The sequence below is a fragment of the Suillus discolor genome, assembly GCF_016758755.1.
Source record: "Suillus discolor strain FC423 chromosome Unknown F5147scaffold_6, whole genome shotgun sequence".
Lineage (NCBI taxonomy): Eukaryota > Fungi > Basidiomycota > Agaricomycetes > Boletales > Suillaceae > Suillus > Suillus discolor.
In genome coordinates this window covers 174,053-190,629 of record NW_024541253.1, presented here as the reverse complement: position 1 = coordinate 190,629, position 16,577 = coordinate 174,053, and the positions used below count along the sequence as shown (strand labels likewise).

Genomic DNA, 16,577 nt, shown 5'->3' with positions numbered 1-16,577 from the left:
ATGGGATGCCGATCGTGATTCGTGACAGACGTGTTGTTTGCTGGTATGCATTGCAGTCATACGGGAGCGTGCGTTGTGGTAAAAGTAGGCGACAAATATAAAGGTATTTACATAAAGCCATGTATTGTTGGGATCAACGTAAACTGTCGACCACATGAGAATGTCTTGAATTGTCGAGGAAACACCAGTTTGCAAGCACGCGGGCCTGGTAGCCAAATTAGCTCTTTTCGAGTCGGATATATCTGAGAAAAAATACACAATTGCAAGATGGACCCGGCCTGAGATGGACGTTGCAATGTGCGGAAGTGACTCGGAAAGGCAATTCGGGATTGGCGGCAAGTGCGAATGTGACCGTGGCACGTGAGTGCACCTGCGACGCAATTGGAACGCTCACACCTGGGATCCAGCTTGCGGTTGATGCTTATCCGCACTTACTTTTGCCATGCATCTTTTCTAATGAAATATTTATGGAGCTTTCATTGCCAATACCTTGCTACCCTGACTTGCTACCCTGACCAAACCCTTCCTAATGGCTTGCTGAGTTGGTAATTGGGATCGCTGCTGGGGCAATTTCACGGCCGCTCGAGTAATGGGAAGCCTTAATTTGAGTAGAGAAATATCTCATACAATCAATATGATACCGACTAGAAAACATAACATGAGTGAGCGAGATCGTCCAGCCAGCTTGATGCCAATGTGACTTCGATTACACTGCGCAATCTATCCAATGACCCGGAAACACACCCTAGAAAAACTACTTCCACGCCAAAGTCGTCTGCCCATCAAGGCTGACAGAGGTGTTCGACACTATCAGCTCTTCAGTGGCCTCCTTATAAGTCCACCCTTTAATCGGCGATCCCTGCAATGAGACCTGACTAGGCTTCTGCACGCCAAGCACAGTGATCGTCTCCAACTTCTGCAGAATCGTATATTCTCCCTTGCTCTCAATCTTGAGTGTGCCTTTCGCAGCCTGGAATGTGAGGCTCCGACTCGGTCCAGGTGGGAAACTGATCCCATCGTCTACATATGCAGTACCGAATGCTGTGCCTGCTGCGTTGAGAGAGACGAGCAGCGAATAGGGGCCTTCGCGAGTCTCATAGATGGTATACCCGGGCTCTTGATGCAGCAACTAGAGCGGAGTTGTCCCGGATGTGGACGTTAATGTGACTGATAGGAGCGTCTAGTGTTGTATTTCCTCCAGACGTGGCATTCACGGACGGCGTGCGTGTACCAGTCGCGCCAGATGACGCTACCGCGACCTGGGAAGATACCTATAAGATAGTATGTTAGTCAGGGACGTCATTGATGAGATTTGGACTGTTACCGTCGACGGTCGTGGCTCCTGGAGTCAGTACTGGAGTCACGAGAATATCACTTCCAATGAGCCATTGCCTGTCCACTGTGAAAAGCTCAGATTCTTCGGGGAACTCGTAAAACAACGCCTTGACAGGCGGAAGACCAGCCATGGAGGAATTGGCAAAAAGCGTGTACTTTTGTATGTCTACTGTCAGCCTCACGAACACTTGAAAGAGCGCATACTTACCCAGTACGGCAGTAAGGAGTATCTAACAGCAATGGCGATGCGGGATGCATTTGCTACGCTTTCCCAGCGGTAAGGCTCTTGAGGAAGGGCAGCATATATATTGTGGTTCCTGTAAAAGGGAACGAATGCCGACAGCTGCATCCAACGGTTGCACAACTCCTCATCGGTGTTACCATCTGCGTCATTCGTTAACCCAAAAACAGTTAATATTTTGCAAATACTTACTGAATCCACAGGTATCAGCGCCAACCATCGGAATTTGGTAGATCTGGAACTGCAGAACGCCCTGAATGTTGAGGTACAGATACTGCCACTTGCTGTAGTTGTCACCGAGCTAGAGACGTTAACATCTTGTCCTATTCTTTCAAATAAATTCAAAATACCCAATGACCAGTCCATTTTCCCGCAGATGGAAAGGTTGATCTGCTGATTAAGAACGGACGTTTTCCAGGAATGACAGATTGAATCGCAAGGTGCGTTGTCTTTTCCTCCATTAATCCAAACATATTGTGCACGTCGAGCTCTGCGTATCCGCCGGAGTGGGTCGCATTCGTCGCCAGAGTGTTGCGGTTAAGGGATCCAATGGCTGTATTCCGAGTCGGATCAAAGCCTTGTTATAGGACGAATGAAACTTACCATTATGAATAGCATATGGCGGGCTGTTGAGATTGACACCTTTCTCGCCATCAGCACCGACGCCGCGTTTTTCAACCACAGTCGTGGTTGAGCTTGTGCATGAATTTGTGGAGGTGCCGTTGATAGTCATGTTCCCACTAGGTCCCCATTCCGTCTCATTGTAGCTTTATCAATCATTATTAGTGATATTCAACACTTCAGCTCAAAACAGTTGATTTACCATTCAGGGTATCCAGTGACGACCATGCCAGCCACGCTCATGGGAGCAAGGGCAGAGTAGTTCGCACCGGTCCCACTTCTCGCCAGTTAGCTTCAAACCAAAAACATACCATCTCGCCTTACCAGGAGTCACTACAGAAGGAACTTGGTTCGTTCATGTCAAGCCAAATACCGGAGAATTCGACGCCAATTTCAGTCCAGTTTCTAAGAGCTTCGGTCCATACAGAGAGTATGTTTTCACTGAACCAGTCTGGGTAGACCTAAAAGCACGTTTAATCGTCAGTTGTATGAGGTGTTCCACATGTCACGAGTGACGAACGGTGTATCCAGGCCACACTTGACCAAGGTACAGGGACCCATCTGGATTTTTGATCCACACATCTCTGCAATGCATTTAGCGCTTTAGCCTGTCATCAGGCGCAAAGAACTGACTCTTCAACGCCCCGTGTGAAAGGATCATACTAAATTACAATACGGTCAGGAAGCATACGACTTTAGCAGCATGTCAACAGACTTACGACGTCAGTCGAATTTACTGTGATAGCAATACCTACATCCGTAATGGGGATATCTAATGACGAGATCGATCAAAATTGGGAGGGAAAGAGTGAAAGTGCACTTACAATGCTGGTTATTCGCGGCCTTTCACTGGGGTGAGAACTGGGAGAGCCTATGTGGAGAAATGCTCACCAAATCTCGAATGAACGCGCGAAGTTCATCCCCAGGGAAGCTTACTGGGTCAGTGGTAAAGTCGCGGTAAGCGTGGTACAAGTCGATATCATTCCATTGAACTAGCGCAAAGTAAGGATCACGAGCAACGAGCGTCCAAAATGGAGCAAACCTTCCAAGGGGATACCCGCTGCGCGCATCCGCGCAACATTTTCTATGTCATCACTGACATTGTGGTATCCCCATCTGTATGACTTAAGTGAGTCTATTATACGCAGATTGCAATGCAGATAACATCACCTGCAAAGGTGGAACCCGAAGCCCCATGCTGGTTGCCACATAGGGTACCCAATGACTGAACCGTACTGAGCAATTACTTCTGCGTCTGAGGGTCCAGAGAAGAAGTAGAAATCCATAATACCACCGATTAGACGGTATTCGATTAATGACACCTTAGAGTTCGGGGGCGTCTGCAGGAAGATATCTGAACCCGCAGCACTAAGGAATGTTATTAACAGATAGAATCAGGATTTAGTTGCATTGTATACTTAAGCAAAAGAACACCAGAGGCCGAGGCCTTTCCAGTAGTCGCATTGTACCGATGTTCGACGTAGATTGGATGGGAGCCATACCTAAACATGATCGTGAATCATCACGTGAGAATTATTTCTAACCATGTGACCTACATGTTTTGATCAATGGGATCTGCAACATCGCGAGCCCAATGCGTCTGAATAGTGCCTACGCCCCCATCCGTCCCAATGTCGCGTCTGAATCCACTACTAGCAATGACCTCGCCCAAACCGTAGATGTTGGTGCCATACGGCAGAGCGGAAGCAACCTGATAACCGTAAGCCATATTGGCAGCCTCAGCAGAATGATGGATGCACACCTGGAGGTATTGATCTTCAAATACAAGAGGGAAACCATCAAACGCGGTGCTTGGGTCAGATGCATTGAAAGGTGGAATAGGAGTCGGTGGCAACGATGAAGTTCTCGTGTCGAACAATGGCATTGCGCCCGGATCAGAGCGTCGTGTGACCCAAAATGCAAAAGGAGCTGCATCAAAGTTGAATAAAAGATCGGATTTACCCGTGTAGGATGTCGTTGGCGCGGCAGGCCGTTCGATCACCGACTCGGGGATTGTGAATTGTTGGTTTGCAGTATCATAAATCTTGACATGTAAACTAAAACCGGCCATCAGCGCTGTACTTGAAAAACTCGGGAATCAATATACGTGGACTGTGATTGATAAGTGACTTCGATTGTGAGGTTCGAAATGTCTCGTCCAAAAGCATTGCATGCTGGTCCAGCGAGTGTGAGCTGAGCGGTGAGACCAATGTCAGACTCGTGAAGCGACCCTAAAGTGTATCCTGAAACCTGCCATTGTCAGTGACAACCCCACAAAGTTTCAAATGTATTCCCACCTGGACAATCTGTGACATTCATAGAGTAACTCGGCGTTCCTGTCCCATTGGAAGCGAGCTTGTTCCCCAGCGTAGCACGCTGAGAAACATCTCCCCAGACTGTAGGCGCTAGGGTGTACAGGACACCCAAAAGCAAGGAGAACATAACAGTGAACCTGAGAGAACGATAGGACCGTCGCTGATGATGAACTTCACTGATCATCAATGATGGGTTGTATTTATACTTTTCGCTCGATATCCCCCCCCTGAGGCCGGGCCTTACGTGGGCATGTCGCGGCGGGACTTCGGGCGGCATAATTTATATCAACTGTGAGAGAGAAAATGAAAATGAATGAATTAGGTCAATGACGTACGGACCCGTATGACAAGTCCTCGTGCCAACATCACGAACCCACAAGACTAGTAGCTGGTCAGACTCCAGAGCGGTGACTTAAGAATAGATCATCAATGTCGGTTCAGTAAGTCGGCTTAAATTTGTAGTCCATCAACAGTTCCAACCTGATTGAGTCAAAGCGGAAATTGAGTACATACTAGTCGCTAAATAGTGGGTGCGGGTGACGAGGCGATTGCCATGGAGCGGGAAGTCCTGTCGAAATTGAATTTACAGTCAAGTCTCAGGCTGTGATTTTAGGCGCTGGTGCATTTTGGTCATAATGTGTCCAGTTTATCCCTGGCCAGCACCTACAATGTTGTGAGGCTGTGATTTAGTTTATCCCAACATCAAATTATTGTTACGTAACTCCGAAACAAGCTGAACATGTGAACGGCAATTCCCTCACGCGCAGTGACATACGTCCTGGTCCATCTACTTTTAAAGTCTTTAAGGCTGTAGGTTCACGCCTATGTGTCTGGAGCATTAATGTGGCCTTCGAAGCGCTGTATTCGACCTTCAAGCTTCAAGTTTCTCGAGGTCCACCATTTTACGTTAGTGAAAGCAGTGGGCCCGAATTTAGGCGGTCTAGAAGGAAGTTAGACTAAATTATAACGCGTTCATTGCAGCCTTCCGTCACAGTACTAGTATTTTAAGTTTGTTCTTCTCGGCAGCTGATTTTGTTATCCAAGACCTAGTATACTTGCAATGCACCTAACCTTTAGCCGCCTATCACAACTGTTTGCAGACGCTAGGCCAGTCCAGCATATAAGTCGGCAAAAGTCAAAATCGCGTTTCTACCACAGGACTTCACAGCACAGGACGTTGCTGCATACCCAGAAATTCGTGCTACATTGTAATTCAAAGCTTTTTTATCTTTGGCCTATCATGTGTCCTGCAAACAGCTGTAATATTACTGCTTGTACATGAACAAACTCGCGTATCGGTCGGCAGGGCTAATACGGTACTTTCCTGGCAGCGCTGCGGCCTTACTGCGATGCATCAGATTGAGACTCTCAGGCTATCTCGAATTCTGATTTAACGGCTTCGAAACGATAAATGAATTGCGTAGTTCCGTAGTTTCCGTAGCGCGGCAGGGCGTGAGTCTACTGCAGTTTATGATAAGTATCGAATGTGTATTTAGTAGGATGACTGGAAAATGTGCTACCCACAGGTTGCGTTGCTGTCGACAACTCATGTACACCAGTATGTTTGTTTGGCACAAGCTTATTGTAACTCCAACTTGAAGTCTGTCCATTCTGTGAATGAACGACTCAAACCCTCTTCTTTCTTCGTCATTCTGTTTTCGACATGCTCAAAAAGAGCAGCGTCACGATTGACCACGAGATTCAAGTCTTGCAAGCTCAAATCGCTATTCTGCAGCGTCGTGAGGATGACTTCGTCCGTATTTTGGAGGACATGGCCCGTCTCAGAGACTCAGTCAAAGCCGAGCAAGTGGCACTTGCATCTCAAATAACGGAGCTAGAGAGTCAGAAAAATCCAATCAACTGGTTGCCCTCGGAGTTGCTGATTCAAATCTTTGTCTCTGTGACGGAGGACGACTTAGACATCTCAGCAGGTCTCGCGTACAATCCATCGCCCGTCATTATATCACACACATGCCGGAAGTGGCGTAAACTCGCATTTGCCACTTCTATACTGTGGTCGCATGTTTCTTTCAGGAGCAGAAAGTGGTCCGCGTCTCCAGTATGCGCGTTCATAAATCGCTCCGGTTCTAGTCTGATCGACCTCACATTCTCTCCCCCACTGTATGATGTTGATGACCATGACGCTGCTGAGGACGAGCGGCTGGCATCTGAATGTCTACTCCACACGCTGAGCTTTCACCTCTCTCGTGTGCGCTCTATCACCTTCGAGTGCACATCCTCTGCCAGTATGGGACTCATTGTGGAACTACTCATAGATAGCCTTCACGAATTAGAGTCATTATGCTCCTTGGATCTGTCCTTCACAAGCCTTGCCCCATGCTTTTCAGGCACACCACTACTCGAACTGGATGAACTGGACAAACAGAGTCTCGCTGACACACCAAGCGTCCTTACCTACCTCCGTCTCCAACAACTACCACCGCGTGTCATTTCGCCATCTCTCTTGCGGTCTGTGCAAACTCTCGAGCTCTCCTTCCCTCAACGAAGATCCCAGCGTGCTCCTCAGTACATCCTACGAATGTCTCATGTGCACCGTTTCCTGAGTTTTATTCCAGAGCTCCAAGACTTAGTTCTTATGGAAACTACACCCCTTCGTGATGTTGTATTCGAGGAACCTAGCGAAGGACAGACAACGGACAATCGGTTCGTCGTTGTGGACCCTCTCAAACTACATAAACTCAAAAGCCTCACATGGAAGTTCGCCAATCCCCGCGACGTGTACACCTTCATGTCTTTCTTCGGCATGCCTGCTTTGGAACGATGGGAGATTCTGATCGCCAACTCCCTAACGAAACGGAACGACGTCAGCATGCTTCGCGGCAATCATGGGCACGAATCAGACTCGTTCATCCAAGCAGAGCGCCTCGGAGGCGTCCTATCCATGACCGCGCTTAAGGAGTTGTGCGTCAGCTGCCAGGATGGGGATTCCCTCGTTTCTTCGCTGCGCCAATTCTTCTTCCCTGTACTCGAGCAACTCGAGTTTGCATACGCCGGAAAGTGCCCCTCAAATTGTGACCACAAACATCCTCTCCCACGCCTTGATTATGTATTTCGCGACCCTCGTCTCCCCCACCTTACGCATTTCACGCTGTCACACCTTGATGTATTTGCCGGGCACGGGAAGCTCATGCTTGGTTACATGCCAGGCCTCGTATCATTGACGCTGATATCGTGTACTGGTGTAGACGGCGTGCTAGACGCGCTTGCCGAAGCATATGGTCGCACGATGGATGTAGAACGCAAAGAAATGCGTGGATATGGCGTTAGAGTTTGTCCGAAGTTGGAAAGGATAGCACTTTGGAGCTGCTCTGACTTCAAATTCCAAAGCTTATTTGCAGTCGTACTCGCACGTGCACAGTCTGTAGGCACCAGCGTGCTCATGAAAGCACCAAAGGACGTGCCTAGTGTTGTCTCTGCGGTCATGGGCCGTAAGATTCTACCGTTGAAGAAATCGCGCGTGGCGTCTCCACAGGGAGGCCCATCTTCTCCCGCAAAGCCACATACAATGCAGAACTCTCATGGAGTGTCATCGACATTGATTCCTATCGAGGAGGCTTTGCGCCCTGTTCAAATCGCCTGCGTCCATGTCAACGATTGTCCCCAGATCACCAAGGTCGATGCTTCATTGCTGGAGGAGTTTGGCATAGTTGTTGTATATCGGTGATCACGTTCCCGCGAAGCACGGTGATGAAACTGGACCTGTAAGTCCCTCGTGTTTGATTTTCGATGCGTTCACTTACGCGGATGATCATCGCGGAAATTTGTTACAGAACTAAGATAATAACCCTTCTAGCAATGTATCCTTTAAAGTAACTCCCAGCTCCGCATGCCAATCTTGAGGCTGCATATCATGTTTGCCGCAAGTTTTGCCACGCTACTTCAAGCCAATTTTAGAAACTCGGAGGGTATATGGTATAGCGAGGCTGTTTTCTTGATCAAAGTGGGACAATGTACCTTCCGTGTTCATCCTGTTTCACTATAGAGTATGTACTAGCAACAAAAAGGGGTATGACATCATTCCTAAGCCTTGCAAGAGCGCATACTGTGGGGTTCAAGGATCTCCTGGTTCAACATGATTTTGTGGCGTGCAAGCGGTGCACGTCCCTGTGATGCAGGATTGTTACAACAACGCCTTCAATGGGTTGGATGATCCTATTGGTCCCCACACACTTCCAGAAATAGGGTGCAGTCTCTATCAAAGAACTCGAATCTGAGCATTGCAAGCCACACAAAGGTCGACATACGTACTTCAGGGGCTACACCGAATTTAGTAAGGGCTTCGAGCACGCCTCTGCCACTCCATTTTTCGAGCTCGTTCACCCGGTCTGGGCTGATAAAGGCTTGAGAGCTTCGTGAGGCGAATACCATTTGGGCGGCTGCAGCCCTAATCACCGGTCTGGAAGAAGTATTTTCAACGAGACTGGGAAGGAGCACTTCTACATTCTCTGATGTCCCGCTGGGTATTCCCGAGAATGCTGGTACGACCGGACCCGTAGCTGGTGGCGGATTAACGGCCGAACTAGACTGTTTAACTCCACGCCAGCTGGCCGCAAGATGAAATATCCAGAACGTTTCCATCTAAGGGGGAAGTCCCCGTCTATCGAAGACAATGTCCATGATTTCGGTGAAGAAACACGTACCTCTAGCGTTGTTATACCAGATACAGCGGCTTTGAGGTGATCGATCAAAGAAGCATTATGATCTTGAAAGGACGTCTGTCTCCCCTGAGATGAATAGAAACTTTTTTCATATCAGTATGATGGAATGCGGCGAGAATATGTAATTGAAATCTACCTGTCTGTCGATGCATTGACAGCATTCGAAACTACAAGATTTTTGAGTGAAGGCGGCCGTGTTATTTCGAGGGCATCACGCAACTACCTTGGGAATGAGCGATGGCTTCATAAAGTAGTACCTTATCCGACTTACGGCGCTATGAAGGTCTGGATCTGCTGAGACCTAGTTACGTTCCGTGAGTAAACGGATGTGAAAGGAGCAATGATGATGCGGACGGGTTTGCTCAACCTGTATGGAACCTCCCAAGGATCGCCAGAAACAAAATCGAAGTCCACATTTCGGATGCAAGCGACGCTCGATGCTGGCAGGACGAGCGATCCTACGGGAAGGTCAGTCAAGCAACCGCATGACCCCAACCTTCCGATACAGCCTGTTAGTCCGATATTTCAGCGTGATTATTAAGACCGTTCCGACCTTATCACAAGCATGTCCCCAGACAGGCATTCTCTGATTTCGCGGATGAAAAAATCTACATTGGGTGCGCCCATACCTATGCATACTATGGATACTGGTATACTCTTGTAGCAACCTGTGATGGTAAGGAAACCGCGCTCCGAGTATAGCGAAAATAACTTTGGGGAGGCGTCTAGCATCTTTCCGATAGACTCTGCCCGTGACATGGACCCAACAGTAATCTCGTACACTTATGAGCTGTTGGAAGAAGCAAAAAGTGCCTCTGACTTACAATTCTGTTGGCTACCTCTCCTGCTCGTATACCCAAGTGGTACACTCGACCATCCTCTGTTTTTGGAAAATCTAGATGGACGGTTGCATCTATTTTCAAAGGAAACCAGTATTTTACTCACTTGCGTTCTGTACGCGATCCTTCATGATCGCAGTGGTGAGCACTGAGTACTAGTTACTGATCAACCGTTGGCGACCGAATAACCAATGTCCAACACTCTTGTCACCTCAGCACGTGATATTCGTAATTTTCGCCGATACTAAAACTTGACAATTCACTTCAGAACTACGCCTGGGTCCCGGGAACACACGCGGAACCATCCACATTGCGAATAGCTTGCCCTTAGTGCAAAGCACCGAGAAAGATATAAGTACTGACTAAAATGTGGCACCGCTGTCCGTCGGGCGCGAACAAGCGCTACGGTTGACAGAAGTAAGCAGTGGCGTATCACCCACGGGTGAAAATGGGCACAAGCCGTGAGACAGCAAGCATGTTGGAAATCACGCAAGGCAGCTCAGAATCTTGAGCTGAACGGTAGATATTGACATTAGATCCTTAAGGTGATCTAAAACGATGTTTCAGGTACTTTCAGATTCCAGAATGTCAAATCAGCATGTTACTGGTCGTGTGCCAGTGCGCGCACGCCTCTCAGCATCAAATGCGTGAGTCATCTGACAGGCTGACTTCTGACAGAACTTTCTGTACCTCTGCAAGGAGATATTCGGAGTTGGACCACCCTTTCCCCCCGCATGGAGATCAACGTACTACCAAGGGAACTGTCCTAACCCGCGCCTCCGATTAGTGTTTTATACTTTGAAACCTTGTTGGCCCTTTGCTTATTTTGAATCGTCCCTTTTTTTTTCTCCTTTGACACGGCTTTCGTGATATCATCGCCAGGACAATTGCGTAGATCGGAGCCTTGATCCCGAAACTTTCGAGCCCAGACCTTCTAGTCCTTACGCCCTCCTTTCTTCCGGCAAGAAGCTGTCTCGACGTGAACTCTATCCTTTTCGAAACTGATGCCGGTGAACTACGTGGAGCGACGATGACGGTTTTACCCATATTAGCTGACTAGTTTGTTTTTTATGCCGCAATCGGTGGCGTTGTCCTACGGTCTCCGAGGTTATTTGTGCTGTACCATAATCATCGAAGTGCCACGGAGTTGGCTGGAATTGCAGTGCTTTTCGCCGCTCTCCGTCAGAGAATACATCGTCATCGTAAGTAGCCGCGGCTAGGTGTAACTTTAATTTCGATGACTTAACGTGCGGCAAGGATAACGCCAAAATACAGCCACTCGACGATCTGCACAAATAATTCTGATTGTACCGTGTCTCACATCCCGCAATGGTGCCACGAGAGACGGAGGGCAATCCCCTTTCGGGAGATGTGGAAAGTTGTGTGACTTATTGCGTGTCGTCGTGCTGGAGTACCCTTAGAAGAAGAAAAGGAAAAGGTACGAACACTTTGTGATATGCGCCTTCTTGCGGCATCACCTTGTTCCCACTTAGGCTGACACGGTGACTGATGGCGAGATCGAACTCTCTCTCGAAGGGCGATCATCGGATCGTCTGCTGAGTTCTTCAGTGTCGGCATCGAACACCTTGTCGTCTAGGTGCCATATATTGGATCGTGATGTCCTCGAGAAGAGAATGTGATCGTTGCCCCTCCCTCGAGTCAGAGACATACGACCGATTCCCCTATTGTTCAGTAATTAGAAAACTAGACCATCATGAATATTACTGACGTAGATATTTGATAGCGCGGTGCAGATCATCACATCCATCGCATCTTTGGCTCCCTTGTTGCCTTTACATTTAATGCCGTCAAGGAGATAACCGTTGTGTATTTGAGTGATCAGTTGGTGGAAGCGACTAAGTACCGAATCCAGGTACAACTTTCTTGGATCGTGTTGAGATCTTCTCTTGCTACGAAGCGATATTAATGAACGACTGCGATGTTTGAGTGCTATCGTGACTGGATTTCGAGTCTGCAAGAGGAATTATAGTGTGATCAGAGGCTTTGAGCAAGTTATTGCAAACCTGGTAGTTTTGCCACGACGACACACATATTCGTTAATCTTGGACTCCCAGTTGCAGTACACAACATGCGCAAGTATCCTATCATAAGTCACACTGCATGAGAAAAGGTTTCGTTATTTCAAATTTGGTCTTCTATCTGCTTCGCATAGATCTGGTGATGATACTAGTCTGACCTTTAGCATAGCCCAGTGCATGTGGATCTGAACAAGATTGCCAAACGACGTATCTCGAGATTGCCAATATGACGCAATCCCGCACGGTCGACGGGAAAATAACAATCAGATTCTCAATGTGGTGAATTTGTTTTGGGATTGAGAAGAAACATGCTCACAACCTTCAGTGTCCAGGAAATTTTCAAACCGTCGATTCTACTTCAGAAAATCGGTGTTGAAATCGTTCTATAAGTTTTACTCGTGCCACACCCGGCTTGACCCTGACTTGGCAATTCTACCTTTACGTTAACCCTTGAGGCTTTCCTGAGCAGAAAGACACATTAGCTACGCGTTGTTCCTTGGACTCGTCCTAAAAGAGCACTCACAAAGCGGACTATCCCAAGTGTGGACTATTAGTAGGCTTGCCACAAGATGTCATGATCTTGATCGGAGTCAGAAGGTGCGCAGCAAATGATACATAATATGCCTGTGCAAGAACTTTAAGCAGACAAGGAAATAGGGTGCTCCCTGAACCTAGGGTTCACGTCGACAAGTTCAGCGGAAAGAAGCATGCAGCGTGCAAGGATAGGAAGCCAGAAAGAGAGAACCTCACGGCTGACCTGGGGCAGATGAAGCGGAAGTGTCCGAACCGAGAATGGAAAATGTGCAACTTGGGGCATCTCCGAGTAAGCACAGCGACAAGTCGGAGTAACGGAACTGACTTGTACACCCTGTGCTCGATATCCAGCAGTGGAAGTAACTTCCGCGTAGCGTGAAATTATTTCTCAGCAATCTCCGCCGGAGCAAAATAATCGAATGAGGGTCCTCGCATTTTATTGGAAAAAAAACAATCGGAGGTATGGTAACAAAAAAGTCCCACTAGCAGACCAACCTGGGTTAACATAAGTCGTAAGGGCCTCGCGCTCGACACGAGTCATCGTGTCGAAAGAGGGTTTTTGCCCATGACTATAGCCATCCTTGGACAAGCCTACTTTTGGGGGGGATTCGAAGCGCCAAAAAATTTAAGGGTCTTCAACGTTCAGGTCGCACAGATCTAGCCTGAATTGGTACTCGATTTTCTGGAGGCGTAATTAATGGCAAGTGCTGGATTCAGGATTGACAACCACGATTTTGGATATTTCGAAGCGGAGAAATATTTGAACAGTCGCCAGTGATCATGATGAAAGGTCGCTATAGCCAGCGGCGCTCGGCCTCAGTAATTGCGAGCCGCCATACCCGAGGAAACGAGCTCCGCGAATCCTGAAGGCACCACTAGGTTCACTCGACTTTTACGATCAGACTTAATGATTCTGCCTGTTCCGGTTCACTTCACCATGCGTTATTCCTTGGGTTCAGTACGTCAACAAACCTCTTCAAAACTCCTCATATTAGGAGCGAACGGGTCTCTGATTCCAGGACCGTGGCTGCCAACCAGTCTCAGTTTAGCTTTCAATCCCGTCTGGAACATCACTTGCGCCTACAAAAGCAACAATTTGTTCTTTGATACTATCCGAGCTTGAAACTTTTTACCCGCCCCCCCTCTGCTATTGTTGACATGAACCGCTTCATTCGAGAAGGAAGGCATGGAACCACTGCAGAATATGCCGACCCTCTCAATGTCTCCTTCCATGAAGGACTCGGAAGAGTTGAAGACCAGGGGTCTCTCTCAAGTTCGGAGGACGACGCTGGGCTCTACCTGTTCTATCAGGATGCAAATAAGATGGACGCAGATATCGACGGTGAGCTATCTTTTCGATATCTTCTCAATGACACATCTCACTCAAATGACTTCAGACGACGTAAATATCTCCCTGACATCCCAAGCCTTGAATCCGGATGGCACGCCTAAGCGTCCCATGAATGCGTTCATGATTTTCGCTCGCAGGAGACGGCCCCAAGTCTCCGCGGAAAATCAATCATTGCGAACGGGGGATGTCAGCAAAGTCTTGAGTCGAGAATGGAATGCTATGGACATGGTAACATATTTTCTTCACGTTTGCGACGGTAGTTCTGACCTTGAGACTATTCAGTCCGAGAAGCAGTTCTACCTCGACCAAGCCAAGCACCTGAAGGATAATTTCAATCTCAAGTACCCAGATTACGTTTACAGACGGAGACCGAACAACAGCCGCAAAAAGCGAAGAGCAGACTCCACAGGCATGGCTGGAGACTCTGCTTCTACCACGGACTCGGTCGACGATCAGTCTTCCAATCCTGAGTATGGCGAAATATCTCCTGTCGAATACCATCATGATTCTCAAGAAAGATACGAAAGTAGCGGACCAGAAGGCTGCACGTCCGCGGAGGCCACATATGATACTTCATACTTGCCTCCGGCACAAGCGTCGAGTTACCAACTCGCTGATTCGTTACCACATCATGGCCATAGTGGCAACGACATACGGACGCCGTACCTATCCTCTCACGAGCGCGTCACGCCTGATGCCGTGATGGGCCCATCCACATCCGTACCTCGCGGCGGATCAACGAGTACTGCTTATTTTTCCCCTTTCGTGCACAATACAACACATGCCCCGTCAGCTTCTTACCTGCCAAGTCAGATTGGAAGCGATGGGCAATGGCACCCTTCCAGTCGTTCTAGTCAAGACGATTTAGCATGCATACCCGTCCAATCTTGGTCGCAGAGTAGTTCAGAACAATCTTTACACGCTAGAGATGACGTGCATCGTCAATACCAAGTAGCTCAGGTATCACCGTCGTCATGGGGTGCTAGCCCCTCGGGGCCATCAGCTTCGAACAATCCATCGGCCCATTCCTCAAGCTATGGCTTTCCCACGCTAAACTCTTCTTTCTATCCGTCTCAGAGCAGCTCCCACAGCGTGTATACAGCCCAACAATCCCCGTCACAAATATCTGACGTTTCTCACCACTACGGTGCGGTTGACCACATTCAAGGGAGCTCGGTGGTACCCAGGCAAGAGGACGCATACCATTCCCGTCAATATTCCACAGGTTCTGCAATGCAAGCCGGATATCCGCAAAGTAGTGGCTCAACCTTGCAACAATACCACACGCAATTTCGGAATATTCTTGCCCCGGCACCTTTAACACCTGTGCAGTCAATGCCGGTATGCTCACACACCCCATCAATGAACACAACTTCCCCCGCTGGACCGGGGACAGACACTGCCTCTCAACTCCAGTAGCGTGCTGAACCTTGTCGAACACCAATAGAATTTGACGGATGATTTCTCGGCAGCGTAGATCATAAGGGATTCCATATATTTAGTTCATCATTTACATTCTCAGTTTCATCATGATACGGAGGTTATTAGTTCAGTGTTCACTCAGCTTATCTGCTATTGCCTGGACACTATTCTTGCACTCTTTGCATATCGTATGTTTTTGCTTTGCTTTGCTTTGTAGTACCTGCATTGTACATCACTGTCAAGTATCTGAATGTTTATTATACTTCTGTAACTCAACGGTTGGTTGATCATTGATAATCACTGCCTTGTCCAAAAAGAATTAAGATGATCGCCCAGTGATTACCGATGTTTGCGAGCGCCGTGTTTGGAGAGAGGCGAACCTGGATGAGTTTTTCTCATTCTTGGAGGCAATGATTTCACACCTGAGCGGGTGTCGCCATGATCCTGGATTCAGCTGAAAGTATTGCATTTTATTGTAAAATACATCGTGATCTATAAGTATAGGCATATCATGAACCTGGCATAACATATGGAGATAATAATAAAATTTATCTAGGCCGCGGTGCACGAATCCTGACCATCTTGCTGATATTGGGCGTCAAAAATGAAGCACCAAGATACGTGGTACTCCACAGCTGTATTATTCCAATTCTCCGCCACGCCATCGGATGACAACATGCTGGCAGATGGTCTCCGCTGTTCTGGTTCAACGGCAGACATTCCAGCGTATGCGGCTAGAAAGAAGCGGCGTTAACAAAGTACATGCCTAGGTCAACGTAATGGCAGAAAATAGAATAGGACGAACATGTGTCGAACACATCTTCAAACAGCCAGGCCGGTGGGTAGTCGTGGCTTGCCAATCCCGGTCTTTATCATGGCAATGGCGTAGGTTATTCATAAATCTGTCGGAGATAACTCAGAATCGAGGGCATCGTCCTGAACCGTGGATGGAGGAAGCACGACTTAGGCCTGTCGGCGATATGTGGGACTTGGTTGGTCAATTTCCTGATAGGACAGCGCCGGCGCATTCTTGTCACTGTGCCGCAGGTCGGATAGTAGCGAGTGACCAGGTACGATGGTACCCTGAATGTGGCCAAGGTCTTGCTAGTGTCAATTCAGGCTAAGTGGTTCAAACTATAAAGTGTAGCACTACTCACGCGTGGTTCTAGGTCCACTTAAAGCATATGGTCCGAGTTTTCCC

General features: G+C 48.0%; 4 protein-coding genes across 4 annotated transcripts; 2 read left to right on the top strand and 2 right to left on the bottom strand.

Moving 5' to 3' along the window:
* Positions 1-754: 754 nt before the first annotated feature.
* Positions 755-4,667, bottom strand: F5147DRAFT_751012 (glycoside hydrolase family 31 protein; the record flags this gene model as incomplete). The annotated part of the gene is given in 22 exon segments (XM_041440175.1): positions 755-1,093; positions 1,131-1,195; positions 1,215-1,271; positions 1,325-1,490; positions 1,544-1,719; positions 1,769-1,877; positions 1,927-2,129; positions 2,180-2,343; positions 2,400-2,474; positions 2,522-2,658; positions 2,718-2,781; positions 2,831-2,859; positions 2,917-2,969; positions 3,022-3,040; positions 3,089-3,189; positions 3,240-3,313; positions 3,368-3,565; positions 3,616-3,699; positions 3,754-3,908; positions 3,960-4,254; positions 4,305-4,440; positions 4,495-4,667. The coding sequence occupies 22 exon segments, from the start codon at positions 4,637-4,639 to the stop codon at positions 755-757; spliced, it is 2,844 nt and encodes a 947-aa protein (XP_041297541.1). The 5' UTR covers positions 4,640-4,667.
* Positions 4,668-6,068: 1,401 nt separating this feature from the next.
* Positions 6,069-8,374, top strand: F5147DRAFT_344976 (uncharacterized protein). Its single transcript, XM_041429308.1, has 2 exons — positions 6,069-8,234; positions 8,304-8,374. The coding sequence occupies exon 1, from the start codon at positions 6,176-6,178 to the stop codon at positions 8,195-8,197; it is 2,022 nt and encodes a 673-aa protein (XP_041297540.1). The 5' UTR covers positions 6,069-6,175; the 3' UTR covers positions 8,198-8,234; positions 8,304-8,374.
* F5147DRAFT_344963 (purine and uridine phosphorylase) lies at positions 8,300-10,235 on the bottom strand. Its single transcript, XM_041429307.1, has 9 exons — positions 10,137-10,235; positions 10,016-10,086; positions 9,745-9,965; positions 9,546-9,687; positions 9,463-9,492; positions 9,328-9,410; positions 9,174-9,273; positions 8,782-9,111; positions 8,300-8,725 (listed from the first exon to the last, which is right to left on the bottom strand). The coding sequence occupies exons 1-9, from the start codon at positions 10,159-10,161 to the stop codon at positions 8,654-8,656; spliced, it is 1,074 nt and encodes a 357-aa protein (XP_041297539.1). The 5' UTR covers positions 10,162-10,235; the 3' UTR covers positions 8,300-8,653.
* A 3,271-nt stretch (positions 10,236-13,506) lies between these two features.
* On the top strand, positions 13,507-15,612 carry F5147DRAFT_605042 (uncharacterized protein). Its single transcript, XM_041432315.1, has 3 exons — positions 13,507-13,945; positions 14,001-14,182; positions 14,237-15,612. Exons 1-3 carry the CDS (start codon positions 13,762-13,764, stop codon positions 15,371-15,373), a joined length of 1,503 nt encoding a protein of 500 aa, XP_041297538.1. The 5' UTR covers positions 13,507-13,761; the 3' UTR covers positions 15,374-15,612.
* Positions 15,613-16,577: the final 965 nt, after the last annotated feature.

Excerpts from the sequence above, each read along its gene's own strand:
- F5147DRAFT_344976 (XM_041429308.1), top strand. The coding sequence starts at position 6,176 with ATGCTCAAAAAGAGCAGCGTCACGATTGACCACGAGATTCAAGTCTTG.
- F5147DRAFT_605042 (XM_041432315.1), top strand. The coding sequence starts at position 13,762 with ATGAACCGCTTCATTCGAGAAGGAAGGCATGGAACCACTGCAGAATAT. Across the intron at positions 13,946-14,000 it reads GATGGACGCAGATATCGACG|ACGACGTAAATATCTCCCTG; the intron begins GTGAGCTATCTT and ends AAATGACTTCAG. Across the intron at positions 14,183-14,236 it reads AATGGAATGCTATGGACATG|TCCGAGAAGCAGTTCTACCT; the intron begins GTAACATATTTT and ends GAGACTATTCAG.
- F5147DRAFT_344963 (XM_041429307.1), bottom strand. The coding sequence starts at position 10,161 with ATGAAGGATCGCGTACAGAACGCAA. Across the intron at positions 10,087-10,136 it reads GGATCGCGTACAGAACGCAA|ATTTTCCAAAAACAGAGGAT; the intron begins GTGAGTAAAATA and ends CCGTCCATCTAG. Across the intron at positions 9,274-9,327 it reads GTCAATGCATCGACAGACAG|TTTCTATTCATCTCAGGGGA; the intron begins GTAGATTTCAAT and ends ATATGAAAAAAG.